This window comes from Psammomys obesus, unplaced genomic scaffold (genome assembly GCF_907164565.1).
Source record: "Psammomys obesus unplaced genomic scaffold, mPsaObe1.curated_primary_1811, whole genome shotgun sequence".
Taxonomy (NCBI): Eukaryota; Metazoa; Chordata; class Mammalia; order Rodentia; family Muridae; genus Psammomys; species Psammomys obesus.
In genome coordinates, this window is record NW_026591086.1 from 36559764 (window position 1) to 36575275 (window position 15512).

Here is a 15512-nt window from a genome sequence, read left to right on the forward strand (position 1 = left end):
CTTTCCGCCAGCTCTTACTACCCTCGTCTCGCGAGAAAACACCAAGCCGGACTGATCGGTGTAAGCTCCCTCACAATTGGGCGACAGCAGGCGGGTTCCGCCCCCAGCTGGGCGGGCCTTTCCTCCGCACTGCAACTCCCAGCATGCACCGCCACAAACTGGCTTCCGGGAAGGGGAGGGCGTGGTCACCTGCGCACCCCGGCTTCTTCCGACTTCTTCAGCGGCAGAGCGGGTGGTTGTCTTGGTGACCGCTCTTAACGGTCCGGTGGCTCCGATATTTTTGTTGAGGGGTTGCAGCCTGAGCTGCTGACCGAAGACGCGTTCGGTTCTCCCACGCGTGCGAGGTGAAGCTGATTTTAGCCTGGTGTGCGGAGTTACTGACTCTTGAGAGGTAGCTTCCAGGAATCTTGTTTCCCTTTCACGCGCGGTGCAAAGATGCTAAAATGCATCGAGTTTAGAATTTATAAGGGGAGGAGCCCGTCCCAGGTCCTTTGTCACCCACGCGAGGATTCGCTTTTGATTTTTCCTTTCTTCCCTTTAAAAAGGAAAAGAGGCCGATTGTACTCTAGCTCTTCCTGTTCCTCCCAACACACTCCCCTCCTTCCTTGGCGTTCCTTTTAGAAAAAGTGAAATATCCAATTCTGTGACTGTTTTACTAAATCGTGTAGTCTTTTAAACAAGGCAATTACTAAAATCCTTGTGAAGGCTAAGATGTGCTATTTAGAATATTCGAATTTTCCCTCTTCTAACCTCTTCAATTTTTCAACTTTTTTGAATTTTTTTTTTTTTTCATCTCACTGAGAGCCTGTTTTCAATTTTTTTCCCTGATGCCTGGCCTGTAAAATCAAGCTGACGTGTAAGCCCATAATGTCGATGTCCACTACCATCCACCGACGTACAAACCTTTTCTGTGTGCCTAGATCCTTCCGGATTTAAATGCTAACTTTGCGCAGTCCTACACTGACAAAATCAGAAGTCATTCTCTCCTTGAGTTTGGATACTTGGCGACATAGGGATTTATCTTCTCTTTTTTACGACTTATTTCCCTCTTTTCTTAAAGATTCTTGCCCCAAGATACATGTATTGGCCAAAGGGGTGCATGCGGTCATGATGGGATTTAGTGAATCTGTGTTTGATGTGAGCACTGATTCGCAGTAATGATCTGGCTTAGATTTGGAACCTTCTGATGCCCAATGATCTAGGCAGTCTTTAGTGTCTCATTAATGCACAATATGCCCTGAAGTAGTTTTTTGCTATGCTTAACTTTATTTCTTTTCACTCTACAGAAGATTGGTTCAGAATTGTAAAATGTCTCGAAAAACTAACAAGGAATCAAAAAAAGTAAACATCTCTAGTTCTCTGGAATCTGAAGATATTAGTTTAGAAACCACCATTCATACAGATGATGTGTCCTCATCAGAAGAGCGAGAGGGTAAAATCAAAATCACCAGGCAGTTAATTGAAAGAAAAGAAATGCTTCATAATATCCAGTTACTGAAAATCGAGCTATCCCAAAAAAATATGATGATTGACAATCTGAAAATGGATTATATTACAAAGGTAAGATCAGATGGAAATTTTGTTACTTTTACATGCTTTATTGTCATTAAACTGGAGGTAAGTAAGAAGTTGGTATAGAGGCCAGGTGTGGTAGTCCACACTTTTAATCTCAGCACTTAGAAGAGAGGCAGGTGGATTCTGTGCATTCTAGGCCAGCCTGGTTTACATAGTGACGTCCAGAGCTATTTAAAGGGACCTTGACAAAAACAAAACAGAAACCAAAAAGACATGTGATTCATTGGAACTTAAACGGTACACTTCTCATTCCTCTTTCGGTACTGCCTTTTTATACTTTGCATATTAAAAATGGGGTGTTTAAATGTGTATATGGACATTATTTTTGAAGGCTCAAGTTTGAAAAGTCCAGCATTAGTGGGATATGTATTTTCTGCTTCACCAAATGTGATGGGATTGACTGGTTGGTAGTAAGACTCAAGGTCATAACTGACTTGTGGAATCTGAATTGTCTTTTCTCTAGAAGTCTGATTTCCTGGTTACCTTCCTACACAGTTACTGTGTGTCTTGAGAGTTACTGTAGCATAGAAGTCAGACTTAAGTGATGTTGTCTTTAGCAAGTGTGTCATCCGTTAGCCAGGATGGCCTAGTTCTTGTATTTCTGCTTGTGCAGTTATTTAGTCCCAGGGTAGTGTGTAGACTATGCAGTAGAGATTAAGCTAGCCTTAAGAAATAGTGACTGACATTAAGACATGTTCTTTAGTGTTGCTACTTCTGGTCCTAAGACACTTATTCTTAATGATGGTGAACTTTCTTTCCATCTTTACTCTTCGTCTTAGCTCTTCCTGCATAAGCATCTCTGTGTAGCAGTGTATTTCTGTTTCGATTATCCTTTTCTTGTTGACATGGTCTTCTATCTTAGTTCTATGCAGTGCATACTAAAATAATTCAGTGTCCTTCTACTTAAAGAATAATACATTTGTTTTGTACCAGTGATGTGGTTTGGTATGGGTAAAAAAACAAAAAACATGCACGCCTGGGGACCTGAGTTCTATCTCTGGAATGTATGAAAACAGAGAACTCATGAGAGTTGCCATGCCACACATATACACACAGCTTGATAGTAAAAAGGAGGGGCCTGGAGAGATGGCTAAGTGGTTAATAGCACTTAATGGTCCTACAGTCAAGTCCCAGAACCCACAGTTTCAGGGACTCCAATGCTGCTTTCTGGCCACTGAGCACACTAGACCCAGACATGGAACACATTCCTATATTCAGGCAAAACATTCAAACACAAAAAAATTAAATAAATCATAAAATAAAATAATGATTTAAATTTTTATTGTTTATTTAACTTTTGTGTGCTAGGGATCAAACCCAGGGCTTTCAGTGTGCTAGAAAAGTGCTCTACCCATGAGGACGCTAGAACAATTTCATTATGATGCCTTTCTAGAAAAAGAAGGTGTCCAAAGCCTCAAGGTTTTAATGAAGTAAAGAAACAGCGTATCACATCAGTGAGTTCCTAGCTGACAGAACCCCTGGAGCAGGTTAGGCTGGAGGCTGTTCTTTACTTTCTGAGAGCCTTACTCTGTTGCCTTACTCATTGTTTCTGCTGAGACAAAAACTACAGGAATTTGTTTTGCACAGTTGTGGAAGGTGAGATATCCAAGATCAGGATGGTGAGTTCTGAGTTCTGGTCTGTGTGGGTTGTATACCTCTTACTGTGTCCTCACCTGCCAGAAGGGTAATAGCTTTCTCGGTCAGTCTTTTTCATAAGGGCAGTTGTTCCTGTCCTGGGCACACTGTTTGTATAACCTAAGCATTTCCCAGAAAGCCTTCCCATACTTCTTTCACATTAGTGAAAGGTTGCCAGATAGTGGAGATGAGAGAATTCAAACAACAGAAACACAATACATAATAGCAATTCTGAAATAGTAATGTAGTTTTTCATCCTTTTTTTGTACCAAGTTATACACCTACAAACATATAAACTTACCTGGTTCTCTCTCTCTCTCTCTCTCTCTCTCTCACACACACACCCCTTTTCTTCATTTTGTGTTGTGAGAACACACATACCGTAGGGCATGTGTGCAGCTTGAGGACTCTTGTAGGAGTTGGTTCTCCTCTCTTATTTTTCAGTTTTGTTTTTAGCATTTCATGTATGACTTCTACATGTGCATCATTCCCCCTTTTCCTCCCTCCAGCTCCTCCTGTGCCCCCCGCCCCCCGTTTCAAATCCAGATATTGTAAAATGTGTAATCGTAACACTTCCATCCAGGAGGTAACCAACAGCCATCTAACTGGGCTTCTGGCCCACTCAACAGAAGGAATTTAATGGCTGGCACCGTAAGCATAGCTAAGTACCCTTGGCTGGTGAGACCACGGACCTAGAGCAGAACCTATGAACTACCATTTCCCTACACCACTATAATTTCTATCTGCATTAAACCCGTCCTCATACCATATAACGGAGCTCTCCTTATCAAACAAGCTTCCTTTTGCTGGAGACCCCAATTAGTAAAAATGCAGAAAAAACTGACTGTGGAAAGTCCAGCCCAACTGATACAGCTATTATAACCCCTATATACCTAAAGCCCAGAGAACTTCCCGGAAGAGGGACATGGAAAGATTCTAAGAGTCAGACAGTTCTTCTCATCTTCCATGTGGGTTTCAGGTGTCTAACTCAGCTGATTAAGATTGGCAGGGAGCACTGTTGCCTTCCAAGCCATCTTACCAGCTCAAATTTGTTACTGTCTTTTAAGAGACTATGGGGACCCTGAGCACAAGGGCATACTTGTATTGTGTTACTGCTGGATCTTTAGAACTTCAAATAGTGTCTCACACATAGTAAGTGCTCAACTGTTTGACTTCATTTTGTCCAGTCAGGTGAATATTCAGAAATAACCACTGTATTAAGCATTATAGATATTGACAAGAATAGTTCCACTGGAATAATACGGGACAAATGTGAAGTGAAGCTTTGCTCTGAAGGACGACAGGGAGATGGTATTATGTCTAGGAGTAATGTGATGAAGGCAGTTGTTCGTTGTTTTCTATAGAGGAGACTGGATATATTTGCTTCATGGTAAAGATGATCCAGGAGGTGGGAGTTTGGTGCAAGAGAAAGTGTTCTTAAGTGTGCTGAATGCTGATAAAATCATCCATTTTTTTTTTTTAAAGGAGAAACAAGAATTGCCTGGATTGAAAGGAGGGGAAAAGGAATAAGTTGATTAACTCAGGACCAAGTATATAGGGTTACAGAAAGCACAGTGTGTTGGGGAGTTGCACAGTTTATCTGGGCTAGAGCCATGTTGTTTTTCAGTTAGTCACAAAGGAAGTTGTCGGCAAAGATCTCGGAGTGTGCTCTGCTACAGCTAGAGATTTTTACAAAGACACCGACATGAAAGAGGTATATTTTTGTATCACATTTTAAAGATAAAATAAAGAAGGATGTAGAAGTTCGTGAAGTATCAGGAAAGAAAATTGGTAGGAAATTTATAAGAGTCCAGGCAAGCATGTCAAGAGAGACTTTCTTTTTAACTCAGAAACTGTAGGATTAGTGAGTTTAGCATTTCTTCATTTTGGTTTGGATGTCTCTGATGTCACCTGGGTGGCAGTGTGGACAATGTGCTGTACTCACTTAACTAGTGACTGGCCAGTTTGAGTAAAGTGCTTACGTGAAGTTCCTGGCACAGTGAACTGGGCATGTGAGTTAAGAGAAAAATCATCTGAATGACAGCTTGGCAAAAACAGTTAGAAGACAGTAGCTTCAACACAGAATCTTTGTGGATTCATACTCTGTTTCTGTTAAGTGGTTTTGTTGTTGTTGTTGTTGTTGTTGTTATTGTTGTGTTAGCTTTAAGCTGAACTTGGAACTTCTATTCTCTCTGTTCAGATTGAAGAGTTGGAGGAAAAACTTAATGATGCCCTTCACCAGAAGCAGCTGCTAACTTTGAGATTAGACAATCAGTTGACTATTCAACAGAAAGATTCCAAGTAAGACATGTTTTTCACAGAAACATAACATCTACTTATCAACTGAAAGTAATGTTATTCTTGTTTATACATTTTGCTCTAGGCTGTAATAGAGAAATTTTAAATTACTATGCTTATCTTCACATCCAGACCACCAAAGGGCAGGTTCCTTTCATAACAGTATACAAAACGCTCAGTTAAAATTCAACATCCATTAAATACAACTGGCCTGTGTAAGCAGCCCATAAATGACAAAAGGAGCTTTCTAAATTGAACACAGCGTGATATGTAGATAAACTTTTTCTTTATTCACTCTATAAAACATTCTGGATTGTCACAGCTATTGGACCTTGCTGCTTTAGTATGCCTGTATCAGGTAGGCATATACTTATCAAAAGTGAATTAAGCCTGGTGTAGTGACTCACACATAAAGTACCAGCACTTGGGAAGTGGTGGCAAGATGATCAAGGTCATCCTTGGCTACATAATGAGTTGGAGGCTAGCCACGGCTAGTTGAGACCTTATCTCAAATTTAACAGACAAAGAAACAAAATAAAAATTCACTGTTTACTTTCAAATATACCTATGCAAATACACTTATGGGATTTGTTTGTTTTTCTGACACAGGGTTTCTTTGTGTATCTCTGGCTATTCAGGAACTACCTCTGTAGACCAGGCTAGCCTGGGACTCATAGAGATCAGCCTGCCTCTGCCTCCTGTTTGCTAGGATTAAAGGCATGTGTCACCAACAGCAGCGTACTTATATAATTTAAAGTGATACAAACAATAAAATGTTAGTAGTAAATTATGCATTGTTTCTATAAGAAATTCATGGGAAACACCCAATAAAAGTGAATGGGGAAAGAAAAAACCTATCTGGTAGCTCATGACTTTACTCCCAAAACCTGAGACACAGAGGCAGGCAGATCTCTATGAGCCACTTCTGGTCTACAGACTAAGTTCTAGCTACATAGCAAGACTTGTCTGAAAGTAAAATAAACAAATAAATAAAAAAGCAAATAAATAAATAGCAAGTCAGTGGAGACAAGACAGGCTTAAACACAAAATAAAAACAGCTCCTCAAACAGTATCTGCTCAGATTTCTGTTGGTGTCTTTTAAGGTCTCTTCTCTTGGCTGGGGAAGTGGCTCAGAAGTGAAATACTTGCTGAAGGACTTTAAAATTCTCAGTGAAAGCTCAGAGTGGTGGTATTTTCCCAAATCCCAGCAGGACAAGGTGGAGGCAAGTGGATCCCAGGAACTTACTGGCCAGCAAGTCTAGCCAAAATGGTGACCTCTAGGTTTAGGGCATGCTCCTGTTTTCAAAAAGTAAGGTGAAGAAACAGCTGAGGACATTCTGGCATGAGCTAGTCTCCACACCACCAGAATGGTTCAGGGGTTGACTTCACTTATTGAAGGAATACCTTATGTAGTTCGTTGTTACTCTATTCAAATGATATGTCTGGCAGTACTAGGATGAAAGAAAAATGAAAATTAGTAAGTAGGGTCCTAAGCCGATATGTAAGGATTTTTAGCACAGTGGTTCTTAACCTTCCTAATGCTGTGACCCTTTCATACAGTTTCTCATGTTATGACCCCTAACCATAAAATTATTTTTGCTGCTACTTCAAAACTGTAATTTTGCTGCTGTTATGAATTGTAAATATCTGTGTTTTCCAATGGTTTGGGGCAACTCCAGTGAAAGAGTTATTCAGTCCACAAAGAGGTCATGACCCACAGGTTGAGAACTGCTTTAGCAGATTAACTGTATAGTTTTGTAATTTGAATTTTTAAAGTTATTACTTAAGAATGTTGGTTCTTTAATAATTTGGGAGTATATACATTTACTAATCTTTATGGATTTATTACTTCATGTTTAACTAGTTACATGACTCAGTACTGATAGTAGCCAGGAATACTGTATGGAACTCTTGATTTTTAAAGCTTGCCATAAATTCTGTCAATGTAGAAAATATCAAGAACTAATGAAACAAGAAATGGAAACCATTTTATTGAGACAAAAGCAACTTGAAGAGACAAATTATCAGCTAAGAGAAAAGGCTGGAGACGTTCGTCGAAACCTGCGGGACTTTGAGCTGACAGAGGAGCAATACGTGAAGCTAAAATCTTTTCCTGAAGATCAGCTCTCTATTCCTGAATATGTATCTGTGAGTGTCTCGCATCATCTGTGCAAACTTCCATAGCTGGGGTCGTGGTACACACAGTAGTCTCAGTCCTCAGGACATGGACACAGGAGGATGAGCTCCTGAGGCTGTACAGTTAATTGAGGCAGTCTTGTACTACAGGAGTCCCGTTTCAAAGAAAAATCAAAACCAATAACAAAGAAAACAAACAAAGCACCATCCATTCTCAGACTGAAATTGGCATTTCTGTGGAGGCATTCTTTACATAGTTGTTTATTGATGGTTTCAGCTAGCATAGTAGTAGGTTCCCTTCTGCTGCATATGTGGCACTGTGTTGTTTCACTCGCCCTCCTCTCCCTGAGTCTGCCTATGCCTCCTGTCCGCTGCTGGTGGCTCCTTCCCTCCTCTTCAATACTCCATCTTCTGCTTTCCTTTTCCATGTAGTCAGGTACCTTCTCTGTTTTCCACTCCACTGTAGAAGTCTGCCCTCTCTTGAAGCCTTCCTAGGGTTGTAGTTACACACATTTAATTTTAAATATAGGAAAGAAAACATAGTATGTGTCTTTCTGAGTCTGGCTGGATAAAGAAAGGAGTTAGGAAAGGAAGGTACATGTAGGATAAACAAGCTTAAATAAAAGAAAGGAAAACAGGGACGACTGACATGGGGGAAGAGAAACAAGGAAGAAGTTAGAAAAAAGGTTTCTCTATTATGAAGGATTTAAAAAACAATTAGGTAAGCATAAAAAGGGGAGAGAAATAGAAAGATACAAATATTTTAAGCAAGGTGTAGTCAATGTAGCATGAAAATGAAGGACTGAATGATGAAACATACATATGACCTAATGAAAAATATATGTACACAAAGTTAGATGTGTATTTTTAAAATGATAGAAGCAATTTTTAATACTGTAAAGTAAAAAACAAAAATGCTAAAAGGTACACCAAAATGGAGGTGGAAATCTCAATGGGAAAAAAAGGATCCCAGGCAGCGATGGCTCACACTTTAATCCCAGCACTCAGGAGGCAGAGGCAGGTGGATCTCTTGAGTTTGAGGCCATCCTGGTCTACAGAGCAGTTCCAGGACAGCCAGGGGCTACACAGAAACTCAAAAAACAAACAAACAAAAAAGGATGAAGTGTCGAAGTGGCTGTGTGGTAGGCCCTCAGAGTCGAAGACTGCTACTTACATCCATGGAGACACATTAATTGTTCATGTGGATTCTAGGCTTTCCTCTGGCTTATGTTGTTCAGGACACTATATTGGACAAAAGCCAGCTATCTGTTTTTCTTTAGATTTTCTTTGGGTGCCTTACACCTCTGCTGGCCATACTTAACTCTGTAGATTATTTGAGTGGTAATTTCTCTTACTCTCGACACCCCAGATCCTACCCTCCAGTGTGGCCCGTGTAGTATGGGAAGCATCCAGAGCAGGTCTATCTAGGTAGAGGACCTGCATTTGTACTTGACTGACCTCCAGATTTGATCCTTCCAGAGGGATAAGCTGTGCTACATACTCCTGGACCTTCAGAGTTCTCAGGCTCTGCAGTGCTGAATGGAACATCGATGGCTTCAGTGGTTGATTGATGCTTCTGCTGACACAAGGCCCAGGGATGTCAGTCTAGTACTATTCTTAGTTGAGATAGGTCCTGGCCACTGAGGGCGAGACTAATTCTCTGTACACTTTTCTACCTGAACCAAGCCTCCAGCTGCTGATATGTTTCTGTGGTCAGCTTCCACTCACCATGCTGTCCACTACCTCCCACCCTCTTGGGCTTCTCCTTCCCCTGGTGTTGTGGCAGATCAAACTGAGGCTCCCTGGCTGGTGGTTCTTAGGCATCTAGAACGTTCACTTTGTAATGGTAGGTCCCGTCTCAAGGTGACTGATGCTCGCCACCCGCTGAACCATATAGAGAGACAGCAGTGCCATTTCCCTCCATGCTGACCCACTGCTGCAGGAGTGAGGGTCCCACTAAACTCTAAACTCGACTAGAGCTTCTTGAGGGCTTCAGGCTTCTACTGAGGGTAGGACTGTGGCATTTACTTGATGTACCTTTTGGAAGCCACTTTTGGTCGCCCACCCTCTCCTGCCAGAGAGCTGCTACGGTGAAGCTGTCTTCAGCTTATGTGTGCTGGTTCATGTGCGCATGGGTGTGCATGCAGTGGAGGCCGCAGTGCCTTGGGCATAAGTGTATTATTTATTTATTCATTTATTTTTGAGACAGAGTCTCAGTGGCCTGGAGCTTGCTAATTATTTCAGATAGTAAACCCCAGGGATCTGCTGGCCCCACATTCCCAGCGCTGGGATGATAATCATGTGTCACTACACCTGGCTTTGTTGTGTGGCTTCTGGGATTGAACTCAAGTCCTCCTGTTTCCGTCAGACACTTGACCAAGCTCCCCAGCCCCTAGCTCACTACTTAGCAGTCCGTGCTCCATCTTTTTCTCTGCACCTCTCAAGTATCCTTTCATTTCCTTTGTGGGTTTCTAACTCTTTCTTTGCGGTAGTCTTGTTTATCTTATTCTGACTCTCCTTCACTCGATCATCAGAGGAATGTTCAAATCTGTATTACCCCAAAGGTTTTGCTTGTGAAACATCCAATATTATTTTTTGATAATATTTTTTGACCTTCATGAAAATAGAGAGTATCTTTAAGGCCAAAATTTCAGTGACTCCATAGTCCACAAAATGAATTATTTTATGGTGGTTTATAATATTCTCCAAAGGAAAAACTGTGAGGATGAGCCAGATTGGTATTATCTGGGATTAATTAGATATAGTGGGGTAGAGTACAGTCTTTATAATTATTAAAGGTAACGATGAAGAGTCTTGCTGATAGATTAGTTCTAGTGTTCTTAAACTTGTACAAGGCAGTTGCTATCAGCACCGCCTTCTAGCCTAAAGTTCTTTTGTTTGTATGGCATATCCACCAATACTTGAAATTAAACTTAAGGACACAATGTAAGCATAAGAAGGGCTGCTTATGATGTGCTGTAGCAGTGCTTATCTGAAGTCCCAGCTACACAGAAGGCTGAGGCAGGAGGATCTCTTGAACCCAAACATTCAAAGTGGGTAGCTTGGGCAATAAAGCAAGACTTCATCTAAAAACATAAATAAATGAAAATATAAAATTAGGCACAGTACCTATTTGCTTCAAAAGCCACAGTGTCACCCTCATATATCATACGGAATGGGAGAATGAGAATTGAATTGAACAAAATAATTCTTAATAGTACAAGGGAAATACTTTTCAGTGTGTGAATTCCCCAGAGGGATTGAGAGCAGAGAGCAGGGCCAGGAGTCCCCGGGGCAGCCATCATTCTTTTATGGGGGGTATGATTTTACCGTGAGAGCCTTCCCTCTTTCCTCATTTACAAGAGAGCTAGTACTATGTCTCTCTCTGTAAAGGCCACTGCAAGGATATAAGACATGTTAGGCGCTCAGCACAGTGCTCACTGAGTCTTTGTGAATGCGCAGCATCACCTACCACCCTGGAGTGGCAGTTGTGCTTGGCTTTCAGTGGATCAAGGTTTCTGGATCAGCGACTTTAAGGAAAATCATGCATTAGCTTTTTGTCCAGCTTTTGATTTAAGTGGGTCAGTTGCAGTTTTTCTGCCCAGTATACTGTCTAAAACAAACACTGTAAGCACTGTCATTGAAGCTTTATTCATAAGAGATAAAACGTATATACATTTTTGCTTTCTGCTTTATTAGTATTTTTATATATAATATTATTTTAAGTAATTGATTGATGTAGATTTCACTGCCTTAAGGACCAGCCTTAACACTTGCTCTCACTACAGGGTATTTGTTCAATACAGTCATGTATTAAGGACTTTTGGGTTCTTTGCCTATGAAATAAGTCATCCATAATTGCTCTCTCCTTACTCATTGATGGCTCTTAAGTTCTTAGAACCTTGTAAGTTGGATACTTTCCTGGGTTAAGACAGGAAAATGAAGAGTGGGAAGACAGGTCTGGATTGAATAGAAATAGTGATAGGAGAGGTCCCTCTGTGTGATCATGCTTCATCCTCAGGACCCCTAACAGTGCAAGGGCAGCCACATGGTAGAATGTTCCCATTTGCTCTTATCTGGCATAAGAGCAAAGAAGAAAATAGATCTCTTCGTCAGTCTTATACTTCGGTTGACAGAGCAGTGTATAAACCAGATAAAAATCCCTCTCTCGTAGAGCTTACCTTGGTGTAGAACCTAACAAACAGCACTTAGTATGTGGACTGTCTGACAAGTGCTTTGAAGAAAACAAGCAGGGATGAAGAATAGAAAGGTCAGTTAATTTTGTAGATGATTTTGTTATTTAAACCCACGCTTATTAATTACTGATGTAGCTGTGGAGAATGTATTCCAAGTCTGCTGGTGATGGGTAGTACTGAATGCTTGACAGCACATTCTGTTTCCTATGTGTGTGTATCTCTGGTGAAGACTGTATGAGTTATCAGCAAAAATTACAGCAATACACTTTAATAAAATTCTCTGAAAGAAGCTGGGCGCTGTGGTGCATCCCTGTAATCCTATCACTTGTGGGAGACAGAAGCAGGTGAATCTCTGATCTAGGCCAGCCTATTCTAATAAGCGAGTCCAGGAGAACCACGGCTACATAGAGAAACCCTGTCTCAAAAAAACGAAAGGAAAAAAAATCTAAAAGATTTTCCAAATTTTCCAATTAATATTTTTACCTCGGTCGAATTAGAGTAAGTAGGGGCAGAAAATGAACCATCCAGGACAGCACTGCAAAGTGGCAATGCTTAATAGTAATTTGGATTCAGAATTGCTTATTTTGCTTTTTGTTTATTTGTTTGTTTTTAAAGCTTCGGTTCTATGAGCTAGTAAATCCATTAAGAAAGGAAATCTGTGAACTACAAGTGAAAAAGAATGAACTATCTGAAGAATTAAGTACAAGCAAAGACCAACTGAAGCAGCTAATAGAGGTTTGTATGATTTCTATTATTCTTGAAAAAAGAGGGTAACTTTTCCATAAGGAGCTTCTCAACACTGTATAAGGAGTGTGAAAATGACAGAAAATGAGGCCGGGGTGCTGACTGCTACAGCTCTTCGGCTTAAGCAGGAGGCCAATTGGAAGTCTTTATCTTAAAAATTGACAAGATAAACACAGTTTTAACCTATACTCCATACCATCACATTTGTTCTTGTGACTCATTTTCATAATCAAATGCTTTTGAACTCACAAAATGAACCATATCTGAATGTTCTTGTGTGCTAAGTGTGTACACAAGGGTTTATAATTTCTCCAGCTTTAGTACGTAAGATGTACACTAGGACACGTCTCTTACGGGTGCCATTAGTAGGAGGGAAAGAACATGTCTGACTCACTTTTATATTGACTCGTAAGTTCTGCTTTGGCAAGACAGTCCTCATTATTGCTGATATGTTTGTATTCATAGCACCCATGTGCTTTTAGAGGTATCCTAATTTGGCTGATGAACTATAAGGCTGTCATGCTTACAACTCTTCATTTACAGACAGATACACTGATCATTAATTTGATTATAACATTGATCAAATATCCCAGCATACCATCGTGTACTTATAGTCAGCTAAATAAAAAATAGTGGTGAATTGATTCATTGTACTCTCTAATAACTAAAGGGGGGGGTAGGTTGAGCTGTTTTCTCCAACAATTTCAGCAACCTAGAATGAAAACAAGATTATTGTTTATAAGTAGATTCTACAGCAGTTGCTCCTTATAGGTTAGCTTGTCTGTAGTGTGAAAGGAAGCTACTCTCAATGTCTTAGGCATTCTTTGTCAAATGCAATGAATTTTTCTGAGCATGTGCACTGATACCAGTGTTTGCCCTGTATGTCACAATGTGCAGGATGTCGTGCTAAGTGCTAACAACAGTGAGAAATGATATCTGCCCTCATAGAGTTTAAATTCCAGTAGACTAGAGTTAAAACGTCAGATTTGAACATTCTTGCTTAGTCTGTGATCTTGATAAAGTCATTTAACATTTCTTTTCGAGTAAAGAAAAATGTTAGTTTGCCCCTTCCTTTCATTGAATCGTCTGTGTTTCTATTTGAAAGTAAAACATCATCTTCACAAAGTTTCATACAAATATGTATGTGATGTCCTATGTAAGGTCAGATTTTTCAATGCTCTATTACCCAGAAGTGAGTTACTATATTTAACACATATTTTCATGCTGTGCTTTTGGCACTGTGAGCAGGAAGGAAAAGTCTAGCCCAGTCCGAGCCTGAGCTCTGTATCCTGCTGCATAAGCAAGTGGCATCTTCAGCGATAAGGTTTTATTGTCGAGTTCTGAGAGACAGCAACAGCAGTGCCAGTTGCCTAGATTGTGTTTGGGACTCTGTGGCCAGCAGCTCATTGGGAGGTAGCACTGGGATTTTGTTTACTAACCTGTAGCTTCTGGGTGCAGCTTTGTCCATCCACACAGGGTACCTTCTTTCACAGTAGGAATGGTGTATCAAGTATCAGGTTTCCTGCTGGCGTTTTCTTATATCATTAGGTTTTGTTGACTGCCCCATTCCCTTTAGATGTTTCTAACTCTTGTACTCCGTTAATTCCCCCTTCTCCTTTCACATCACATTCATTCTGCTACACCATTCCTACAAGGCCCCTTTCTCTTCTCCTTCCCTCTAAAGTCACTTGCATGTGAGTGCACATACATAAAAGTTAGAAGTTAGTAATTAAGTAAATGTTCCTTTTTACTTTTTTGAGACAAAATATAGTTTTCTTTCCTAAGTGATTCAGGAGAGAAAACAAGATTTTGCCATCTGTTGCAGGGCTGAGCCCCTATAATGAGAAGACAGACTAACAAAGAAGAGCGTGCCAGGCTTGTTCAGCATCAGGACAGAACACAGGAGCCTCCAGAATGGCGGCCTGCAGAAAGTGTGTGTGCCATGTATGAGTATTAGTGGACAGGGGCTGTGATCCAGTGGCAGCAACCTGGGGAGGCGGGAGGACACCTGGCCAGCCAGGCTGAAGTTTCAGATTCTGGGAAGTTGGTCTGTTCAATGGTAAGGTACATCGCTCTGCTAAATCGTGGGACAGGCTGTGTGGTTAATGGCTAAAACCATAATAAACTTAGTGAGTTTTTAGCAAGATGTGAACCACACTATTCATGTTACGTTATCTGAATGATCTCTTCATGTACTAATTAAGGAAATATTCTAGGGTTCAGTTTACACCTTCTGAATGTTGGGTGTTTTAAAGGGAATGGCATGGATCTTACAAATGACTATAATCTGAAAGCTTGATAAAACATGAATTTTGAGAAGTGCAGTGACTACGTGGCCTATGTCAACGGCGAACTTGAAACTTACGTACAGGTGTAATCTCACTAATGGAACAGTGAGAGTAGGTCTGACTTGAGAGGACTAATAAATTTTCTGCCTAACTCTGGAGACCCCAGGAACTGTAGGCTGGTGAACCAAGCCTTATCTGAGCTTATGTAAGGTGTGAGAACTGGAATCAGTGAATAGTAGGCAAGTGTAAACCTCTGGGGAACGGTACCAGCTGTTCAAAAATGAGATTTCACTTAAGCAATAACTACTTACATTTGTGTATGAAAAGTGCAGAATTAAACATATAAATTGTTCAAAAAGCCAGTGATGAAGTTCCAATTTTTGTACCAAAATTTAACACCGTATAAAAACTGTATTAAGATTCTAACCACTTTGAAGTGTTCAGTAGCGCCTCCACAGTATTTCGGTCCTGAAACACTGCAGCGCCTTGCCCCTCAACCACTAATCTACCTTCCCTCTCTCTGCTCCTGAAAACCATTTCTCTACTTTGTTCCTATGGCTTTGATGACTTTAGATACTTCATATGAATAGAATCATGCCACATTAATATTTATTTCACTTAGTATATACTCAGGTTCATC

General features: G+C 40.6%; 1 protein-coding gene across 2 annotated transcripts in view; it reads left to right on the plus strand.

The window, feature by feature from the left end:
• The first annotated feature begins 11 nt into the window (after positions 1 to 11).
• The window catches only part of Pibf1 (progesterone immunomodulatory binding factor 1), a 181991-nt gene continuing 166490 nt past the window's right edge, over positions 12 to 15512 (plus strand). Inside the window, exons 1-5 of one of the 2 annotated variants that reach the window (XM_055609558.1) lie at positions 12 to 58; positions 1287 to 1560; positions 5411 to 5511; positions 7458 to 7656; positions 12456 to 12575. In XM_055609558.1, coding sequence (XP_055465533.1) covers positions 1309 to 1560; positions 5411 to 5511; positions 7458 to 7656; positions 12456 to 12575 — 672 coding nt within the window. In that variant the 5' untranslated portion in view covers positions 12 to 58; positions 1287 to 1308. Of the gene's footprint in view, positions 59 to 196; positions 392 to 1286; positions 1561 to 5410; positions 5512 to 7457; positions 7657 to 12455; positions 12576 to 15512 lie in introns of those variants that run through there. The other variant, XM_055609557.1, reaches the window with a different exon arrangement.